The 17012-nt window shown below is 57.7% G+C and overlaps 1 protein-coding gene across 3 annotated transcripts in view; it reads left to right on the forward strand.

Annotated features, from left to right (window-relative positions):
• Positions 1 to 2158: 2158 nt before the first annotated feature.
• ARHGAP23 (Rho GTPase activating protein 23) overlaps positions 2159 to 17012 on the forward strand; it is an 81270-nt gene continuing 66416 nt past the window's right edge. For 2 of the 3 annotated variants that reach the window (XM_060135961.1, XM_060135963.1), the window contains exon 1: positions 10348 to 10428. In XM_060135961.1, coding sequence (XP_059991944.1) covers positions 10366 to 10428 — 63 coding nt within the window. In that variant the 5' untranslated portion in view covers positions 10348 to 10365. Of the gene's footprint in view, positions 2234 to 10347; positions 10429 to 17012 lie in introns of those variants that run through there. The other variant, XM_060135962.1, reaches the window with a different exon arrangement.

Genomic DNA, 17012 nt, shown 5'->3' on the forward strand with positions numbered 1-17012 from the left:
CAGGCTGGGGCAGAGACGGTGGGCAGTACCATCACTTCCGTTCACTGGGATTCTCTGCTTGTGAAGCTTCCTGTGGTGCTCAGGGTGCTTTGATAAAAGAGCTTCAGGGTCTAGCAATCTAGCCACCCTGACTTTGGCTAGTAGGAGTTTACTCTTCAGGGCCAGATCAGCATCTTTGGGGACAGACAGTTCTCAACCTTGCAAAGCCCAAGCCCAGACCTTAGGCCTGGCCAAGCAACAGCTGTTTCAGAGGCCAGCATGGGTGGCTGCTGCCGGGCCACCTCCTCCTCCTTGTTTTCACTTTCAGTGGCTGCTTCAGCCCTGAAAGAGAGCCAGAGGGAAACCAACTGGGAAGAATCAGGCCTGCCTTCCACAGCCCAAGGTCCAGCTCCACCACGGCCTGGGAGAGGCCAGGTCAGGGTTGGGGTCATGTGCTTGCTGGCTAGCACTCTTCTCTGTCTCCTATCTCTTTAGCCCAGGACAGACCCTGTCTGAAGGGACAAAGGGCCCCATTGACCCCATAGCCTTGTGACCTTACCCAAGTCTGTCCCTCCCTTCCCCTGGCAGCCAGCAGGGCACTCACTCTGGTAGCAGACAGGACTATGAGGCCGCTGAGAGGGCATGGCAGGGAAGCCAAGAGAGGCTGCAGCCAGCTGGGCGGGGAAGACTGGAAGTGCGTGGGTAGTGCCCCCCAGATCCCTGAGAGGAGGGGCGGCTGGGAATGAAGGGCCGCCGGGACTCCTGGCTGCAGTCCCAGGAGCAAAGCAGCAAATACTCTTCAGGGCCAAAGCATGGGAGGGCTGGGGGAGTCCAACCTCAGCCCCAAACGGGGCTGCCCGGGGGGCTCAGGGCCTCCCCAGCCTGCATTCCTGAATTCCTCCCCCTAGCATGCCCCCTACACCCAGCCTATAAAGCCCCCTTTGTCTGGGCCCACTGAGGAGCTTAACCCTCCCCATCTCAGCTTCCAGCCCCCTGCTCCCTCACCCTCTGGTGCCTAACAAAGAGGCCAGGGCTCAGTGAGAAGTGTGAAATCCCCTTCATGCCGCCTGGGCACTGGCCCAGAGGTGTTGGGCAGCCAGCGCCTGCGCACCGATGCCCCAACCCCACTGCCCTCCTCAGGGCAGGTTAATTCCCACCCCTGTCCACTCCGGGACTCCATACTCCTGCCCTGGGCAGCATGCCCTCCTCTCACATGCCTGCTCATGTGATAGCCCCCTCGGTGTGGCCCTGCCCTGACATGGGCAGGATAGAGGGGCAGTGGGCCGTCAGGAGCCACCCCTGATGGGGGAGAGGGGTCTCAGTGGGGGAGGCAGTCTTTCTGCCACCTCCTTGGCTTTCACCAGAGTTGGTGGCTCCACTGCCCACAAGTCAGGTCCCCAGCTGGCATCTGGAGCTTCAGATGACCCTTCTCTGGCAGTGGACAAACAGTTCAGTTCCTCCTCCTGCTTGGCACATGCCTGGGGCATGGTACACGGTGGGCGGCAGGAATCTCCATTCCTGCTCCCCACACCCACCCAAGGGCCTCAGAACACATTTGAAGAGAGGCTGAATCCTGGCAACAGGGAGTGGGCCTCCACACCAGCTCCTGTTCTCATGGGGTCACATGGCTCTGAACCCTGCTCGCCAGGGCAGTGTCTCCCTATGGTCCAGATGCTGTGGGTATCTCTGCCCCGCTCTCAGGCAGTCACAGTGGTCTGGGCCATGGGGTCAACTCTGTCACCAAGCTGCCGTGTGACCTTGGGCAAGCCCCTCTGTGGCCCTGTAAAATGCAGGGTGGGGCGCTTCCGACTCTGATAACCTCAGAAATGAAGGGGCTGCCCTTGGAGGGGATCTTCTCTGGACTAACACTGCCCCCAGGACAGGCAGAACGGTGGGTGTTGGCAGGGATGCGCCCCTGGATGTGTGAGCAGTGTGTGTGCATTGTGTGTCCCTGGATGTGTGAGCAGTGTGTGTGCATTGTGTGTCTGTGTGTGAACGCTGTGCCTCTACCCGCGGGTGGGGTGGGGCGGGAGGGGCGGGAGGGGCGGGACGGGGGCGGGGTCTGCGGGCGGGGCCGGAGCGGGGCGGGGCGGGGCGGGCCGGGTGGGGGTCTGGGCTGCCTACAGCAGGCGCTCCTTGCGCGCGGCGGTGGCCGGGTGCTGCACCGACTGGGCGCTATGGAGGGGCCACCGCCCCCTGCGCCCCGCCGGGCTGACGCGGCGAGGACTGCGTAGCGGGCGGCAGCATGGAGCAGGTCAGCGGGCGCGGGTGCGTGTCGGGGAGGGAAGGGCGGGGGGCGTGAGGACTGGAGGAAGGTGGGTGCGCCGAGAGGGAGGGGGGCCCGCCACCTTGGGAGGGGTTGGGGCTCTGGAGCTCCGGGCGGAGCTCTGGGGAAGGGTTACGGCTGGTGTGACACAGAGCCGGTGAGCGCGCGCGCGCGCGCGCACACACACACACACACACACACGAGTACTCCCCCACCACTGACAAATAGGGAGGCGCTCACCGAGGGCTCACACGCTGCTTCGCTCCCCATCCCCGTTCCAGAAGGAGAGCATTTAGAAGCCCCCCTCCCCACTCGGTAAGGTCCCGGCTCCATCCAGGATCCTAGCAGGCTCTGCATAATGAAGGAGTGACAGAAGGTGGTCGCAAAACCACCGCTGACCCTCCCGGCCGCCCCCACCCTGTGGGACCTAAAGATACAAGCGTCCCCCTCCCCCCTATACATCAAGGGGCTTCTCCCAGCCAGCGTCCCCCTCCATTCCCAATTACAGCAGGTGCAGCAACTGCTACCACCATTTCATGGCAGTGAAAACATGGGGTGGGCTGGGCAGCTTCTTCACATGCCCCCCAGATACAGACCTGCAGCTCCAGCCAGTATCCATCAGAGGAGGTCAGGGTGATGGCCCCCTCAGGTCAGAGCACCTCACTCCCTTCACAGAGCTTAGCAAATCCTGGACAAGAGGGGCTGGTCCCCTTAAGTAAGTGGGGAGTCCTCTATCCTGACTTGCAGCCCCCTGTTCTAAGATGGACAGAATCCTGATGTGGGCTGAAGGGAGGGCTTCCTTGCTGCCTTCCTAATCCCGACTCGGTGAGAGGTCTTGGGGTGGGGTCTGGTGTGGAAGGGTTTTCTGTTCCTGGGTGGGCCTTTAAGTGTCCACACTCCCAGGCTCTGCTTAAAGTGGTGGCCTGGGACACCCTCCCCTCTGTGGCAGAGGGGTTCTTGTGTTCCCTGTGATGGTGGTGAGGAGGGGTGTGGGGAGGGGTAGAGGGTGTGGAGTCAGGGGATGGGGTGATCTTCAGTTCTGGGGCGTGAAGAGGGGCTCTGAGGAGTCGTGAAGCACTCTGGGCATCTTCCCTGGGCTGGGCGTGATGTTTGGGGAGGGCTGTGGGCTGGTCTAGTCTCCAGGCCTGCTGGGCATCTTGGCTGTTAATTTAAATGGCCAGTGGCAGCTCCCTGGAGCACCAGGCCTGGCAGGGGGAAGGGGACTCCATTCGTCATTCTCTGCTATTGTCATTACTGACTCAACTCCACTCTGAGCACAAAAAAGCAGGGGTTGGGGGGACAGGACTAAAATCCACTGAATTGCTCACGTTAAAATAGTTAAATTTATGTTATGTGAATTTCACCTCCATTTTTTAAAAAAAGGAGGGGCAGGGCTAGGGGACACCATTACTTTCTGCCTAGAGGACTCTGAATGCATCTCACTGGGCCTGCAGCACGGCCTGAGTTGCTCCTCCATCAGCCTTTCATACTTCTTCTGGGGGTCAGGTGCTTCCCCTTTTCCAGAGGCAGAGCCTGGCTCTCCTGTGCCCTGGCATCGTGGAAGGGAGGACAGACCACGGAGGAGAGTAAGGACATGGGGCTCTTGCCGTGGCCTCATCAAAGGGACACTGGGAGCCCTTGGACATCTGTCCTCTCTGGGCTGCTGTGAAATCCCTGCCAGCTGTGCTGAGCCGTGGCTTTCCAGTCCTTTCTAGGTGTCCTAAGACACCTCTGCTGCGAAGCACAGCAGCCAGCTTGTCCCCTGGACTGTGAGACACCCCACAACCCACAAGGGGACTCTGATGATCAGCACAACCTTGGAGGTGCTCGCGCTGATGTCAGTGCCTTAAGGCAGCTGCAGCCCTGCCAGCCCCGCGGGTGTCGCCAGCTTTCTGGATATGCCGGAAGCATGGTGTGTATGGGGTGCTTCTGAAATCAGAGCTTCTTTCACCACACCAGGGGAAGCTCCTATTTTAAGTTTCCCTTGTGCCCAACCCTCTTGTAAAGCAAAGAATCCTTTTATAGTGCAAGGACCGCCCTGATGTGTCTGTTTGGTATGTGTGGATTTTGGCATGTAGGGTTTCCTTAAAGGGGAGCACGCCTGGAATCTCTCACAGGGGCTGGAATTGCTGGGCGGGGTGGGTGCCAAGACTGAAGGGCTTGCCCCCCTGTGGTCAGTGCCCTGCCCCTCTTTTCTCTCCATTTAACTCCCCTCACTCCCTCCCAGGGTTGGCTCAGGGCCAGACAGAGGAGCGGGGAGCAGCTGCTGGGGATTTCCAGAGCTTCCAGGGGGTGGTGGGAGCCACCCCTCCCCTCCTCCTTTCTCCCCTTCCCTCTGTTCCTCCCCTCCCTCCTTCTGTGCTCTGCTTCTAGGTTCCCCTCCTCTCTCTTCCTCTCCCCACCCCCACCCTCCCAGAAGAGCAGGGGGACAGGGAGGAGAGTGGAGCCTTCCCTCCTCCGTGCAGGGATTTGCAGGGGCCAGGTAGAGCGAGGCAGGGTCTGAGGGCCTGTGGCAGAAGCAGGGCTGCAGGCCAGTTGCTGGCAGAATTTAAAAGCCCTCCCAAAGAATCATGAATTTAGCATCCTGGAGCTGGAAGGGACTACATGGCCTAGCTCCTCCCAGAGGGGTCATGCTTCATAGAAATAGTAAGGGCTTAGTGTCAGACCTCAGCAAAATTACTTAACCTCTCTGAGCCCATTTCCTCATTTATGTAATGAGGCCAATAATACCTACCTTACAGTGTTGTCATGGGGAGTAATGTTTGTAAAGAAATAATGTTTGTAAAGAGCTCGGCACATAGTAGGTGCTCAACACATTTTAATTCCTTTCCCTTCCATCCTGGTGTTTTCAAGCCCCTGCTAGGTGATGTCACGGTCGTCATAAGTCGTCTCTTAGTCTTGCACACACGCTCATATACACACAGTCCTCACCACCAGCTCTTCAACTGCCCGGTGTCACATAGTGGAGAGCCCTCGGGGCTGAGACCCCAGCCCAAAACCTCTTCCTCTTCCCCAACCATGACATACGTTTCCCAACATGATTCCCCTGAGGGGCTGCCAGTTGCAAGCGGCAGAGGTGGGGCATCTTTCATCCACCCCCTGTCCTGATACCAGGGTTTCGCTGGGTGTGGCTTGCTTGCCCTGCCGCCAGCCCAGGGAAGCTGCAGCCTCTCTCTCCACCCCAAGTCAGCTGTCCAAAGGTTGCTGGGCTGGGGCCCCAGCTGTTTGGCAGGTTGCCAATGCCTCTCAGCCCTCGGGCCAGGGGGGCTGTACCCCCCTCCTCGAGGTGTGTTCAGGTGGGATCCCTCTTATCCAGGATTCCTCAGGGACCTGGCAGCAGGGATGAGGGTAGAGACTGGCATGATCTCGAGTGGACCGTTGCCCCACCCTACACCATTCAAGGAGCTTGATGAGGTCTGAGGTCCCCTCTCTGTGATGCCTGGGGCTCTGCCAGACCCGGGCCCCACCCCTTCCCTAGCTCTCAGCCTTCAGGCCTCCTTTCTCTGCCACCTGCCTGTTAAGGGCCTTCAAGGTCTAGGTCAAACACTACCTCCCAAGGCCCCTGCCTTCTCCTCTCATTATGGAAGGCTCCCTTCTGCTTTGCTCGATGCTCTGCTTGTAGCACCATCATGGCACCATCCCAGCCATCCTTTGCTGTGCTTGTTGCCCTCCCTGGAATATGAGCTTTTTGAGGACAAGCACATCACCTGGTTCATTCCCTGCTACCCAACAGAGAGCAGTTTGCATGTAGACAGCACTCAATAAATGTCTTTGGACTTGACTGAACTGGGCTACCACATGCTTTGGAAATGAAAGTTTAGGTGGGCATGGGTTGCTTCGAGGGGACGAGCAGAGGATCTGGGGGCTGAAAGCCAAAGGAACAAGAACAAGTCCCGTCTCTCCTCAGCCCTTCCCTCTAGTCCTGCCCTCCTGCCCTTCTCCACCAGGGGGCGCTCTTTCCCCTTCAATGGAAGGGCAGGCAGCTATTACCAGGTTTATGGTCACCAGCCCTGTAACCCGCCTTCCACCCATTCCTTTATCATCATCAAACGTGAGCCCTCAGTTGGAGACTGGCAGAGGAGGCCTATTGTTTTCATCTACAGAGAATGAAACCGAGGTTCAGAGAATATACTTTTCCTCAAAGACATTCAGCTACTAGGTGGGCAGCATGGGAACCTGAGCCCCGGTCTTTGGACTCTTGGTTCAGGGCTCCTTGATGACACTGTACAACCCCTTGCTGGCTCCCGGCCCAGGCCTGATCCTGACCCTGGACTGCTCTGGGCTGGGGACTCCCTGCCCTCCCCCATGCTCCCCTGCTGACCCTACCTGGCTCTGGGGAAGGCGGGTTCTTCCTCTGGCACGACCCTGGGCTCGTTTTCCTCTACTCCACTCATCACCCCCTCAGGCTCTCTCCCTTGGCTTCTCCTCCACCACCAAAAAGGCTGCTCAAGTGTGCCCCACCCAAATGGAGCCACGCCTCACCCCGACTCACCTGTGCTGTCCGGCTGGCCCTTCCCGGTAATGTCTCAGCGGCCCAATTCCATTTCACCACCCTCCCTGTTTCACCACCACCCCCCCTTTTTTTTTTTAAATTTCTTCACCCTTGATGCTCTTCCTCACTGCACAGTCTGGCCTCCACTCTACCCGTCCCCTGCCTGACACAGTGCCGCTTCCTCTGGCTCTCTCTCCTCAGTCCTCCTTGCCGCCTCTTCCTTCCTCACCTGCCCCGAAAGGTGAGTGCCCTTGGGTCCCACCCTACATCTGGTCTCCGCTCTGCGCTGTCCCTGGAGAATCTGAACCACACTCCTGATCCACCAATGACTTCCAAAGCCATTCTCTAGCTCAGGCCTCTCTTCAGGGAGGTGGACCCAGGGTTCGAGCTGCCAATCACTACTCAACCAGCAACACAGCCTGCAGGTTTCAGTGTGTGGACTCTGGAACCCAAAGGCTGTGGGTTCAAATCCTGCATGGCCTTGGGTAAGAAGATACTCAAGCCCTCTGGGCCTCAGTGTCCTTATCCGTAAATGAGGATTATAATATGTTTCACAGCTCCTGTGTAAGGCTAATTTGGAATAATGTGTACAAAGGATTACTTAGCTCAGTGCCTGGCATGTCCCTTCTCCCTGAGAACACTCCAGACAACTCGTCTACCTAATATTCTGAGCGAGAAACCTTGGAGGTGTTCTAGACTCTTCCATTTCCTTCCCGCAACTCCCATTTGGTCAACAAGATCCGGGGGCCTCTGATGATTGGTGCCCCCTGCCCAGGTGCAGGGCCCCCCCACCTGGCCGCCCACCCCTGGCTCCTTGCTGCCCTCCGTGTTCTCTTCCACGTCTCACCACAGTGGCCATGGCACGTCTCCGCTTAAATCCCTGCCCCAAGCCAGGCTAGAATCTAAGTGCCTCAGGCACAGTCACTCCACTGTAACATCCCCACCCGCATTTCCTTCCTCATCCCTCCATGCTTCCTGCCCACAGACCTTCCGCTTGGCTCCAGCCACACTGCTAGAGTCTGCTCTCTCCTGCCTCCCTGCCTTGGTCCATGATAGTCTTTCTCCCCAGAGTGTTTCTCCCCCCATCGCCCACCTCACCCCATCCCATCCATGACGCCCTCAAAAGATCACGGTCACCTGCTTCTGGAAGAATTCCTCTGCTTCTCCAGCCTCCCATGGCTCCTTTTCTGGGATCTCAGGACCCCTCAAGGGAAGGAGTTAAGCCTTATCTCCTATCCCCAGGGGCAACCTCCACTCTCCCACCCATGGTATATCAGGACTCCCAATAAACATTTGTGAATGAAGGAAGGTGATTGGGCTGGGAGAGGAATTTAGAAAGAGGGGGAGTATAAAGAGGGTCCTCAGTGAGGGACACCCTCCATCCCATGTTGGGCTTCACTGCCCTAATCCCCAGAGAAGGAGTGTGCCAGGAATAGAGTGGGTTTGGGGGGCGTGGATGGTGGGATGCAGGGAAAGAGACACAGATGTCAGAGGGGTTGGGGAGCCAGGACGGAAAGGAAGAATGAAAGAGGTGCTGGAGAAGGTGGATGGGGGAGGGCCGGGACAGGATGGGGGTGCAGGTCAAGGTGCAGGAAGAGGTGGGAAGGGCAGCAGGGTGGGGGAAGAGCGTACTTTCTGGGAAGTGGGAGAGGATGGGGGAGGTGAGTGCAGTGCATTGTGGAGGGAGGAATTGCCTGCCGGCCAGTGTGAGCTCATTTCCTCTCACCGCCTCCTGCAGTGTCTAAGGGCATCAGGCTCTGGAAAAAGTGAGCCAGGGGCACCCCAGAGGCCACCACCCTCCTCCCCTTCCCCACTCAGTCCAGTCTGGATCTCAGATGCCACCACTCCCCCCTTACACATTTGTTTTGAGAGGAAAGGACCCCTGAGCCGGGGTGGGAGCAAGCCTTGGACTGTTGGAGCCGCAGGGCAGAAAGAGTCAGACAGAGGGACCTGGTTTAAGATTAAGCAAGAAAATACAGGCAGTATGATGGATTACCGTTAGATAGCAGGAAGAACTTCTCAGAAGTGGGGCATAATTCTGGCTGCACATGACCTTGATGAAGAGAGATGGGGAAGGAAGGAGTCCTTAACTGCCCTTCCATTATTACAAAAGCATCCCTTTCCATTGATTTCCAGGGAATTTAAAGTAAATTAAATAAAACATAAGATTTAAAAACAAGTCAATATCTCCTTCCTCAGGTTTACCGGAGTAAGGATGTTCTGGTAGGTGTCTGGGCCATACTGCCCCCTGCAGGGCCTGACTCCCTGATCCTGAGGGGTCCAGGACTTGGGGCTGATCCACTCTCAGGAGTTGGGATGGTGGCGGTGGTGAAGCAAAGAGCTTTTATGAGGCTCACTGCCCCAGAGTGGGTGGGCCATTTCAGCAGGCGGAGTCGGTCTTCCCACTTTCATTGCCTGTCTTGCCCAAATCATATTGCTATTTATCTATGGTCTCTGCCTTCCTTTCTTCACAATCTGGGTGAAGGAATGCAGGAGCCCTTAAAAACTACAACAAGGCAAGGGAAAGAGGTAAGCATAGCCTGTAAAAAATAGGAGGTAGGAAGGATGTTAGGTAGATAGCAGAAAGAACTTTCCAGCAGAAACTAAGGACTGAGACACTGCCCCTTCCTGGATCATCAGGGGATGGGCTGCAGGGGCCCTGCGTGGGGGCAGGGAAATGAGAAGTTGACTCAGGACCCCGATGGTTCTTTGGGTCCAGCTCAGAGTGAAGCTGGGAAGGGAGGCTGTGGGACCTTGTGATTGGGAGGTCTGGAGGGTCTCTGCTCTTACTGTCACCCACTGCAGAGTGGGTCTGTGGGCTGTCTAGAGGCCTGAGCCACAGGCTGGCTGGGTGGGGGTCTGAAGGGCTGGGGCACCTGCCTCTCTCTTACAGCCTGCATGGGATCCTGGGCTGAGACGCTGCCTGGGAGGGGTGTCCCAGATTGAGGGGCATGAAGCCCCTGAAAGTTCCCCTGTTACCCTCGTCGTCCTCGCCCTCCCCCTTGGGTATAGCCATCTCTGCCCTTGTCTCAGCTTCCGTGAGTCTCTGGATGGAAGGCTCCCTAAGCCTTTTTTCTGTCTCTCCCTCTCTTCCAACCTGGGTCTCTTCATCTTTGTCTTTGATTTTCTCTGCCTCTTTCTACTCTGTCTCTGTCGTGTCCCTGCCTCTCTCATGCTTTCTGGGTCTCTCCGTCTCTGTTTCTGACTACCTCTGTCTGGCTGTGTTTCTCTCTGCTTTCCTTTCCCTTCCTTCCTCCCTCCCTCCCTCCCTCCTCGGTGCTAGTTCTGTGTTCTGTGCCGTTGTCCTCTTTCCTCAGCCGGCCCGGATCACCGTCTATGGGCTGGTCCCCTGGAGGCCGGCCCAAACCCTCTCTAAGCCCATCTCTCTTCCGCTGGCTGTGTTCTGCCCCCTAGCTCCGCTGCCAGCGGCAACCCCTGCCTCAGCCCTCTGTACCAGTCTGCTACCCTAACAAGAGGCAGAGGGTGCGCCCCGTCAGGAGCGCAGGAGGAGGAGCGAAGAGACGCTCCACCCCTCCGCGTTCGGCTCCGCCCCTCCGGCCCCGCCCCTCCCTGGTCCCTGCCCGCGCCCCCAGCAGTGCCCTGGCAGCAGAGCCGCAGCTGCCGCCCGATGAATGGAGTCGCCTTCTGCCTGGTCGGGATCCCGCCCCGCCCGGAGCCCCGGCCCCCCAAGGTGAGGATGCTGAGCCAGGGGAGGGGGCGGATCCAGGCGCTAACGGGAAGCTGGCAGCTGGGGCCGGGGTCGCTGCGCCCCCGCTCGGCGGGCACAGCCTGGGGCGCACGGCGCGGGCACCACGGGCATGGCTGCAGGGAACATCGGCTGGTGGCCGGGGAGGGGGCCGGAGCGCGAGCTGCCCTGGGCAGGGGGCGGAAAGGAAGAAGGCAGGCAGGGGGCCGGGGCAAGCACGGGGCTGCCAGGGCCGGGGGCACCAACCCGGGCGGCGGTGCCAGGCCCCCGGCGGCCGGGCAGCGGGGGCGGGAGGCCCGCGCCTTTTGTCCGGGTTTTCCAGGCGGGGCGCCTGCCGCCGTTTCCTCTGCCCGAGTTTTCGTTTTCCGTTGGCGAGGCCCCGGCACAGCTGGAGGGAGAGGGAGTGGGGGAGGGGTTCCCGGAGCGGGATGTCCTTGGCCACTGTGGCCGGACACCCCCTCCCTGCGCCACACTCCCCCCGCTGCCGGGCCGGACCGCCCGACGAGCTGTCCGGCGCGGGTCCACCGCCCCCCACCCCGGGGAAGAGAAGCAGGCCGGGGACCCCTGGTCTTGCAGGCGCGGCTGCCCTCGCTTCTGCCCTCTCGGGTTGGCTGTGGGTGGGTCTGGGCACGGGGTGCCAGGGGCATTACTCAGCGCTGGGCTGCTTTGCTTGGGTTCTTTCATCTGCCGGCTGCTGAGGCTGGGGAGGGCCAGCAGGGGCCTCCGGGTCCCACTGGGGCCAGCACCCTGCCTCTGAGCCTGACTGCCCTGTCCCACTGGAGCGCCCCAACATGCAGTCCACCCCTTTCCAAGTCGAAGGGTTGAACACTGTCAGGCCAGTCATTTTCCGAGCTTGAAAAAGAAGTTTCCTGGGGGTCCAGGTTGGGATCAAGACCTGGGCTGAGAAGGTCTCTTCCTCTTTTGACGGGGCTGGAGGATTTAGGGCCATTCCTCCCCAACCATCCCCTCAGTGTTGGAGCTGGGGTCTGGTGCTTTGCAAACTCTGAGACTGGTGTGTATCTCAGGAGCTGGATGTAGGCACAGTTCTCCCTTGGTCTGCATCTCTATCCCCTGACTCCCCCTCCACCTTTCAGCCAAAGTGTTTCCTAATTAGAAACTTGAATTTCAGAGTGGACTGGGGATGGAAGTGAATGTCATTATCATCGAGTTCCTTGGATTCCCACCCCCCACCCCCCAACACACACACACCAACACCTACTTCATCTCCACCCCCCCTACTATCTCCACCCCCAGCCCCACCCTGTGGCCCAGCTGTGGGAGGGCAGGGAAGGTGTTTGATCCCCTGGGGTTCTCCCCCTCTTGCCAGGGCAACAGCCCCATTCCCCAGAGCGGCTGCTCTCACTAAGATGTGCTCACTGGCCTGCGACTTCAATCTCAATTACATAACCAGTCATTTCGCTTCCAAACACAGCCCAAAGGCCCTCAGCCCCAGCCTCTTCTTCCACTTGCTCACAAGGTGGTTGGGTCCACCGTAGGTTTCTGGGAGCTCCAAGTTCCTGCATCTGAAGCCCCTCCCTCCCCTTGGGAATGATGAGGGCAGTAAATCCTTCAGTGCTGGATTTGAGGGCCTCAAAAGCCCTGGGAGCAGGCAGGGTGGTAAGTATTAGGGTCTGAGACGACACAGCGACAGTGTCAGGTCTAGAAACTGGGTCTTCTGATGGGTCACAGCACAAGATGAAGCGCTAGGGAGGGGAACATTATTAGGAAGGTGCCTTTGGGACACCATGGGGAATGGGGCAGGCTTTTGAGGATCTCAGCTCAAACAGAGAGGGACTGGACGCTGGGAATAGGCCTTGTGTTTGGGCAGCCTGGATGGGGACCTCTGTGCCCCCGCATCAGGCCAACCCTGAGCTCAGGGGCAAGGGGAGCAGGAGGCCAGTCTGGCCCCCAGGAGTGCAGCATTTTGGGCATGGAGTGGGGGATGAGGGAGGGTGGTGAACAGGGCTGTGCAGTAGTGGGCAGAGGCATTTCTTGCTTCATCCTTTATCGCAGGGATACTTAAGAAGGACTTCATGATGTATCCAATTAAAAGAGAGTCTACAAAGGCGAATGGAATAAGTTACCGAATGAGGGACTGCAATTAGCCATTTGGGAGAACTTCTAGGGAGAGGCTTACAAGCTGCAGCATCCCAGGTGAGCCTGGAGCATCAGGCAGGGAAGTTTCCTCCAGTATAGCGGGTTAGATAGGTAGATTCCTGTAATGTTGGATTCCAGTGTAGAAATCTGGAGAGATTCATGGGAGATGCAAATATACTCAAATGAGCATATATATTAGTGCCTGAAAAAAATGTGTTTTAAGGATGGAGAATTGCTCTAATAGTAGAGCTGATAGCTAAGACATAGATAGCAATTACTCTAGGCCAGGATTTATATAAGTTACCTCATTTAATCCTCACAAAACCACCATGACGTGGGTGCCGTTATTATCCTCATTTTTCAGTTGAGGACACTGAGGCACAGAGAGCCCATAGCTTGGCCAAAATCACATCGCTAACTAGTGGCAGAGCCAAGGTGGGAACCCAGCAGTCTGGCTCAAGTTCATGGTCTCACTCCACTACCCTGCTTTTCATGACCTGCCTTGTCTGCTGTCACTCCCACCCTGAATCTGGGTCCGTCTTGGATACAGGCCAAGATCAAGGTCAACCTCTTGCTGGATTGGAGCTTGGTTGCTTTCAGCTGGGACACGGATGGCGACAAGAGGTCTCAGGGTGGCAAAGCCTCAGGTGTCCATCCATGGTTGGTGGGTGGGGAATCAGCTCATTTACTCCAGCAACCCCCCACCCCGCCCTATGCTAGCCCACCGCACTTGGGCTGTGGCTTGGTTCATTGGTGTTTTCCTTCCAAAGGGGCATCAGCCCTGCTCTATTGGCTGCAGGGGTTCAAAGGTGAGATATTGGCTTGGTCAGGGATTTGGACAAAGCCTGGTTTTAATTATCCTGCTCTCTCTCCCTCCCCAGAGAGAGCCATGAATAGGGCCTGTGGGAGTTGGCTCTGCCTTTCCCCTAGTACCCTCCATCCCCTTCAAACAACCCGCCTTTAGATCCAGGCCTCCCTCTTTCATGTGAAATTGCACCAGCTCGTCAGCAGGGCAGTGCCTGTCAGTACCAGGCAGGCATCTCCTCTTCACTGCCTCAGTGGGACGACAGGCTGGGATGGCCTTGGGACTGGACTCTGGGGCGAGTTTAAAGCTCTATGGGGGTGGAGTGTATTCATCATCTGTCAGAGTGGGTCAGGACCAGAGGGGTCATCTTGTCCAACAGTGGGGAATCTGAGGCCAGAGGGTGGCCAAGGTCAGATAGGCCGGGACTGGTGGACATGAACCCAGGGGTTCTGCCTCCCGGGCTCCCAGGCCATGCCTTTCCCCACACAGTTCTGTCCCGGGTGCCCCCCTCCAGTGCAGCGTTCTGAGATTAGGCCCCAGGAAGGGAAAAGGAGGGCAGGGAGGAGCAGGGACAAGTGGACAATGTGTCCCATTCATCTCTGTGTCCCCAGTGGCCAGCACAGTGCCTGGCACAGAGCGGCCCTCCATAAATGTTTGTGAAGTGCAGGCCGGGAGCAGCCCCTCCCCTGGCCTCGTGGGTGCCCCGTGCCCAGCTCTGCCCCAGCATTGTGACACTTGGTCTACACATCCGTCTCCCCTGCCGGACTGGGGAAATAATCATAGCAGCTACTTGCACAGTGCTGGCCACTGGCTACATGATCCCTGTCCACTTGACAGGTGAAGAAACTGGCACGAAGAACCATGTGGCTTCCTGAGGCCACACAGCTAGTAAGTGGCAGAGCTAGGGAGGTGGCCGTGCTTATTCCAAGCAGCCCCAGAGGAGTCATGTTTATCTTGGTATCCACAGAGCCTGGTATGCAGCCAGTACTCTGAGAATGTTTGTTGACTGACTGACTGACTGACTCACTGACAGTATATGGAGGAATCACAGAATCCTGTAATCCTTTCGGAGTAGCTGGGTTGGAGTCTTGGGAAAGTAGCCTCGAGGAGCATCATTTTGTTATCTGTGCCAGGAGTGCCTGAGCCAAACCTAGAGAGGAAAGGAAAGCTCACCCAGGGGAATTCCCTGGCGGTCCAGCGGTCAGGACCCTGTGCCCTCACAGCAGGGGGCACGGGTTCCATCCCTGATCGGGGAATTAGGATCCTGCAAGCTGCGTGGGCCCCTCAGCTTTCTGACTTCTCTCTTGCTCCCACTCCCTCCCTTTCTCCTGCAGAGTTCCAAGGGGATGGCGCTGAGCAATGGGCAGGTGGGAAAAGACGACAGGTTGGATTAACGATGTCTGTTCCTTTTTCATCTCTCTGGCCCTGAGATGTTCAGCCCAGTGCATCACCTTTGTGGAAGATCCTGTGCCTTTCAAGTTGGAGGGTGGACGGAGTGTCAGGTTTGGGACAGGGCCTGTCATAGTTATCAATTCTCCATCTCTCACCTCCAGTCCTAAACCTGAGTTCCAAGGTCACCTCCTCCAGCCTTCTCAAACCCGTGTACCCCTAGGCGGGTGACCTCTTCCCCTCTGCCTCCCCCTGCTCCCCACTGCCTGGGTCTGTCACTATCCCCAGGCCACACTTCATCTGCTGACAAAGGCTCGTGGGAGCTAACTAGGAAAAAAGAAGTGTGGTGGGTGTGGTCTGCCTTCTCATATCAGCAAGCAACCTCGGGAGATGAGAGGCCCAGGCCTGGCACGGCTCCTGGTACATTGGGAGGCACATTGGGTGTCTAGGCCCTGCCTTCAGCCTGAGGGGGTTCAAATTTCAGCTTTACCCCTTATTCAACTATGTGACCTTGGCCAAGTTACTTAGTTGTTTTTAGCCTCCATTTTCTTATCCCTGAAATAATCCCTCAAAATTGCTGAGAGGATTAAATGAGGTAATACAGGTAAACTGGCTGACATTTGGTAATCTCAACTATTAGCAGCAACTGGATGGCAATGAAAACAACACAATTTGGGCTCAATAAAGAGAACCCTTTATGGTCGGAGTAATCTGAAGAGCTGTCCCTGTAGGTAATGAGGCCCCTGTCAGTGGAGGTGAGCAAGCACAGACTAGACTAGAGAGAATTCAGGCATTGGGTGAGGGGTTGACATAGAAAACCTTAAGGACCCTGCTTTGGGATCAGCACCGTGTGGTAGGAAATTAGAGGAGCAGGTGAGACCTGGTTCCCGCTGTTGGGAACTGGGGAGCGGAGTGAGAGGCTGGCTGCTGTGGTTTGGGCTATGAGGCTCCTCTGAGGAGAGGGAGTCCTGAGAGGCTGCCTGGAGGAGGCCTGGAAGGATGGGCATGGTTCTGACGGGTGGGAGAAGCGGGGAGGCCACTGCAGGCCAGGAAGGGCTTGGTGGCTGAGGGGCGGTGCGATGCCTGGACCACTGGCTCTGAAGTCAGCCCAAGGCTGCCTCCACATCCTGGCTGCCCAAAGGGGTTGGGTGTATGGTGGGGGTGGGGAACTGGTAGCTCCCTGACCCCCGCCCCCCAGACTCTCCTGGACGAGGGGCCAGGGCTACTCCCTGTGGCAAAGAGCTGGGGCCTGTAAGGAACAGAACTGCGGAAAGAAAGACTTCTTATGCCCAGTGCATTTGGGGGCGTCTGGGGGTCGGGGGAACAGTGGGGCCTTTGTCCCCAGCCACCGGGAATCTGGCCGAGCAGCCAGCCCTGGGTCTGGCTGGGCCCTCGGCAGGCAGGTCCTCTTTGAAGTGACCCTTTCAAAGCTCAGCCTGAATCCCTGGGAGGAGAGAACTTGGGGCGGAGCATGGGGATGACTGAGACCCACAAGCCAAGGATGGAAACAGACCCAGGACTGGCCCCTTTGGTGGGAGGGCTGGGGGGAGGTGTGTGGGCCGGAGGAATGTGGTCGGGACAGGGGGACATGTGGGAGCCATGTGGGAGGACAACCACTCCAGGGTCTTGGCCCCCAAGTGAGGGTTAATTAGGGAAGGACAGAGTTCATTCTGGCCTGGTTTCCAACAGTCCCTGGCTTGACTTATCTCTGACTCTGGGCTCCTAAATCCACAGCTTTTTTCCTTTTTAATTTCCTCAAAGAGTGTGAGAGCTCCTTGGAGAGAATTGGGTGTAGACGCAGGACTTAGAGGCCTCGGTAGGAGGGAGGGGTGGAGATCTGGGCTAGCCTGAGAGCCCGGAGAGGCAGGAAGGGGAGGCTGCAGTGCAGACCCCTGCCCTCCACCACAGAGTTTCCACCATTCTCCAAAAGAGAGCGAGGGAGTGGGGAGAGATGCCCCCGAGAAAGGGAACATCTTTGTAAGTTTTAGCTGGACAGATATTGGAGACCATCCCCTCCCCTGCCTCCCCACTTGGCTCAAAGGGAAACTGAGGCCTAGAGAAAGGCCAAGGCCAAGGGACTAGAAGCAGAGGGGAAGGGACAGGCAAAAGTGGGAGGAAGAGGGAGGTTGGACGCCAGGTGAGAAGTGGGTTCAGGCTGCTGAGTTCTAATCCGAGGGTAGTGGAGAAGTGCCCATGGTCTCTCCAGCCCTGACCTGCTGTGATTCCATGAACCGGGGGAAAGGAAGGGGCGAATTTCTGTTGGCAGTTTTTTTGGGCT

This window comes from Lagenorhynchus albirostris, chromosome 20, assembly GCF_949774975.1.
Source record: "Lagenorhynchus albirostris chromosome 20, mLagAlb1.1, whole genome shotgun sequence".
Classification (NCBI taxonomy): Eukaryota; Metazoa; Chordata; class Mammalia; order Artiodactyla; family Delphinidae; genus Lagenorhynchus; species Lagenorhynchus albirostris.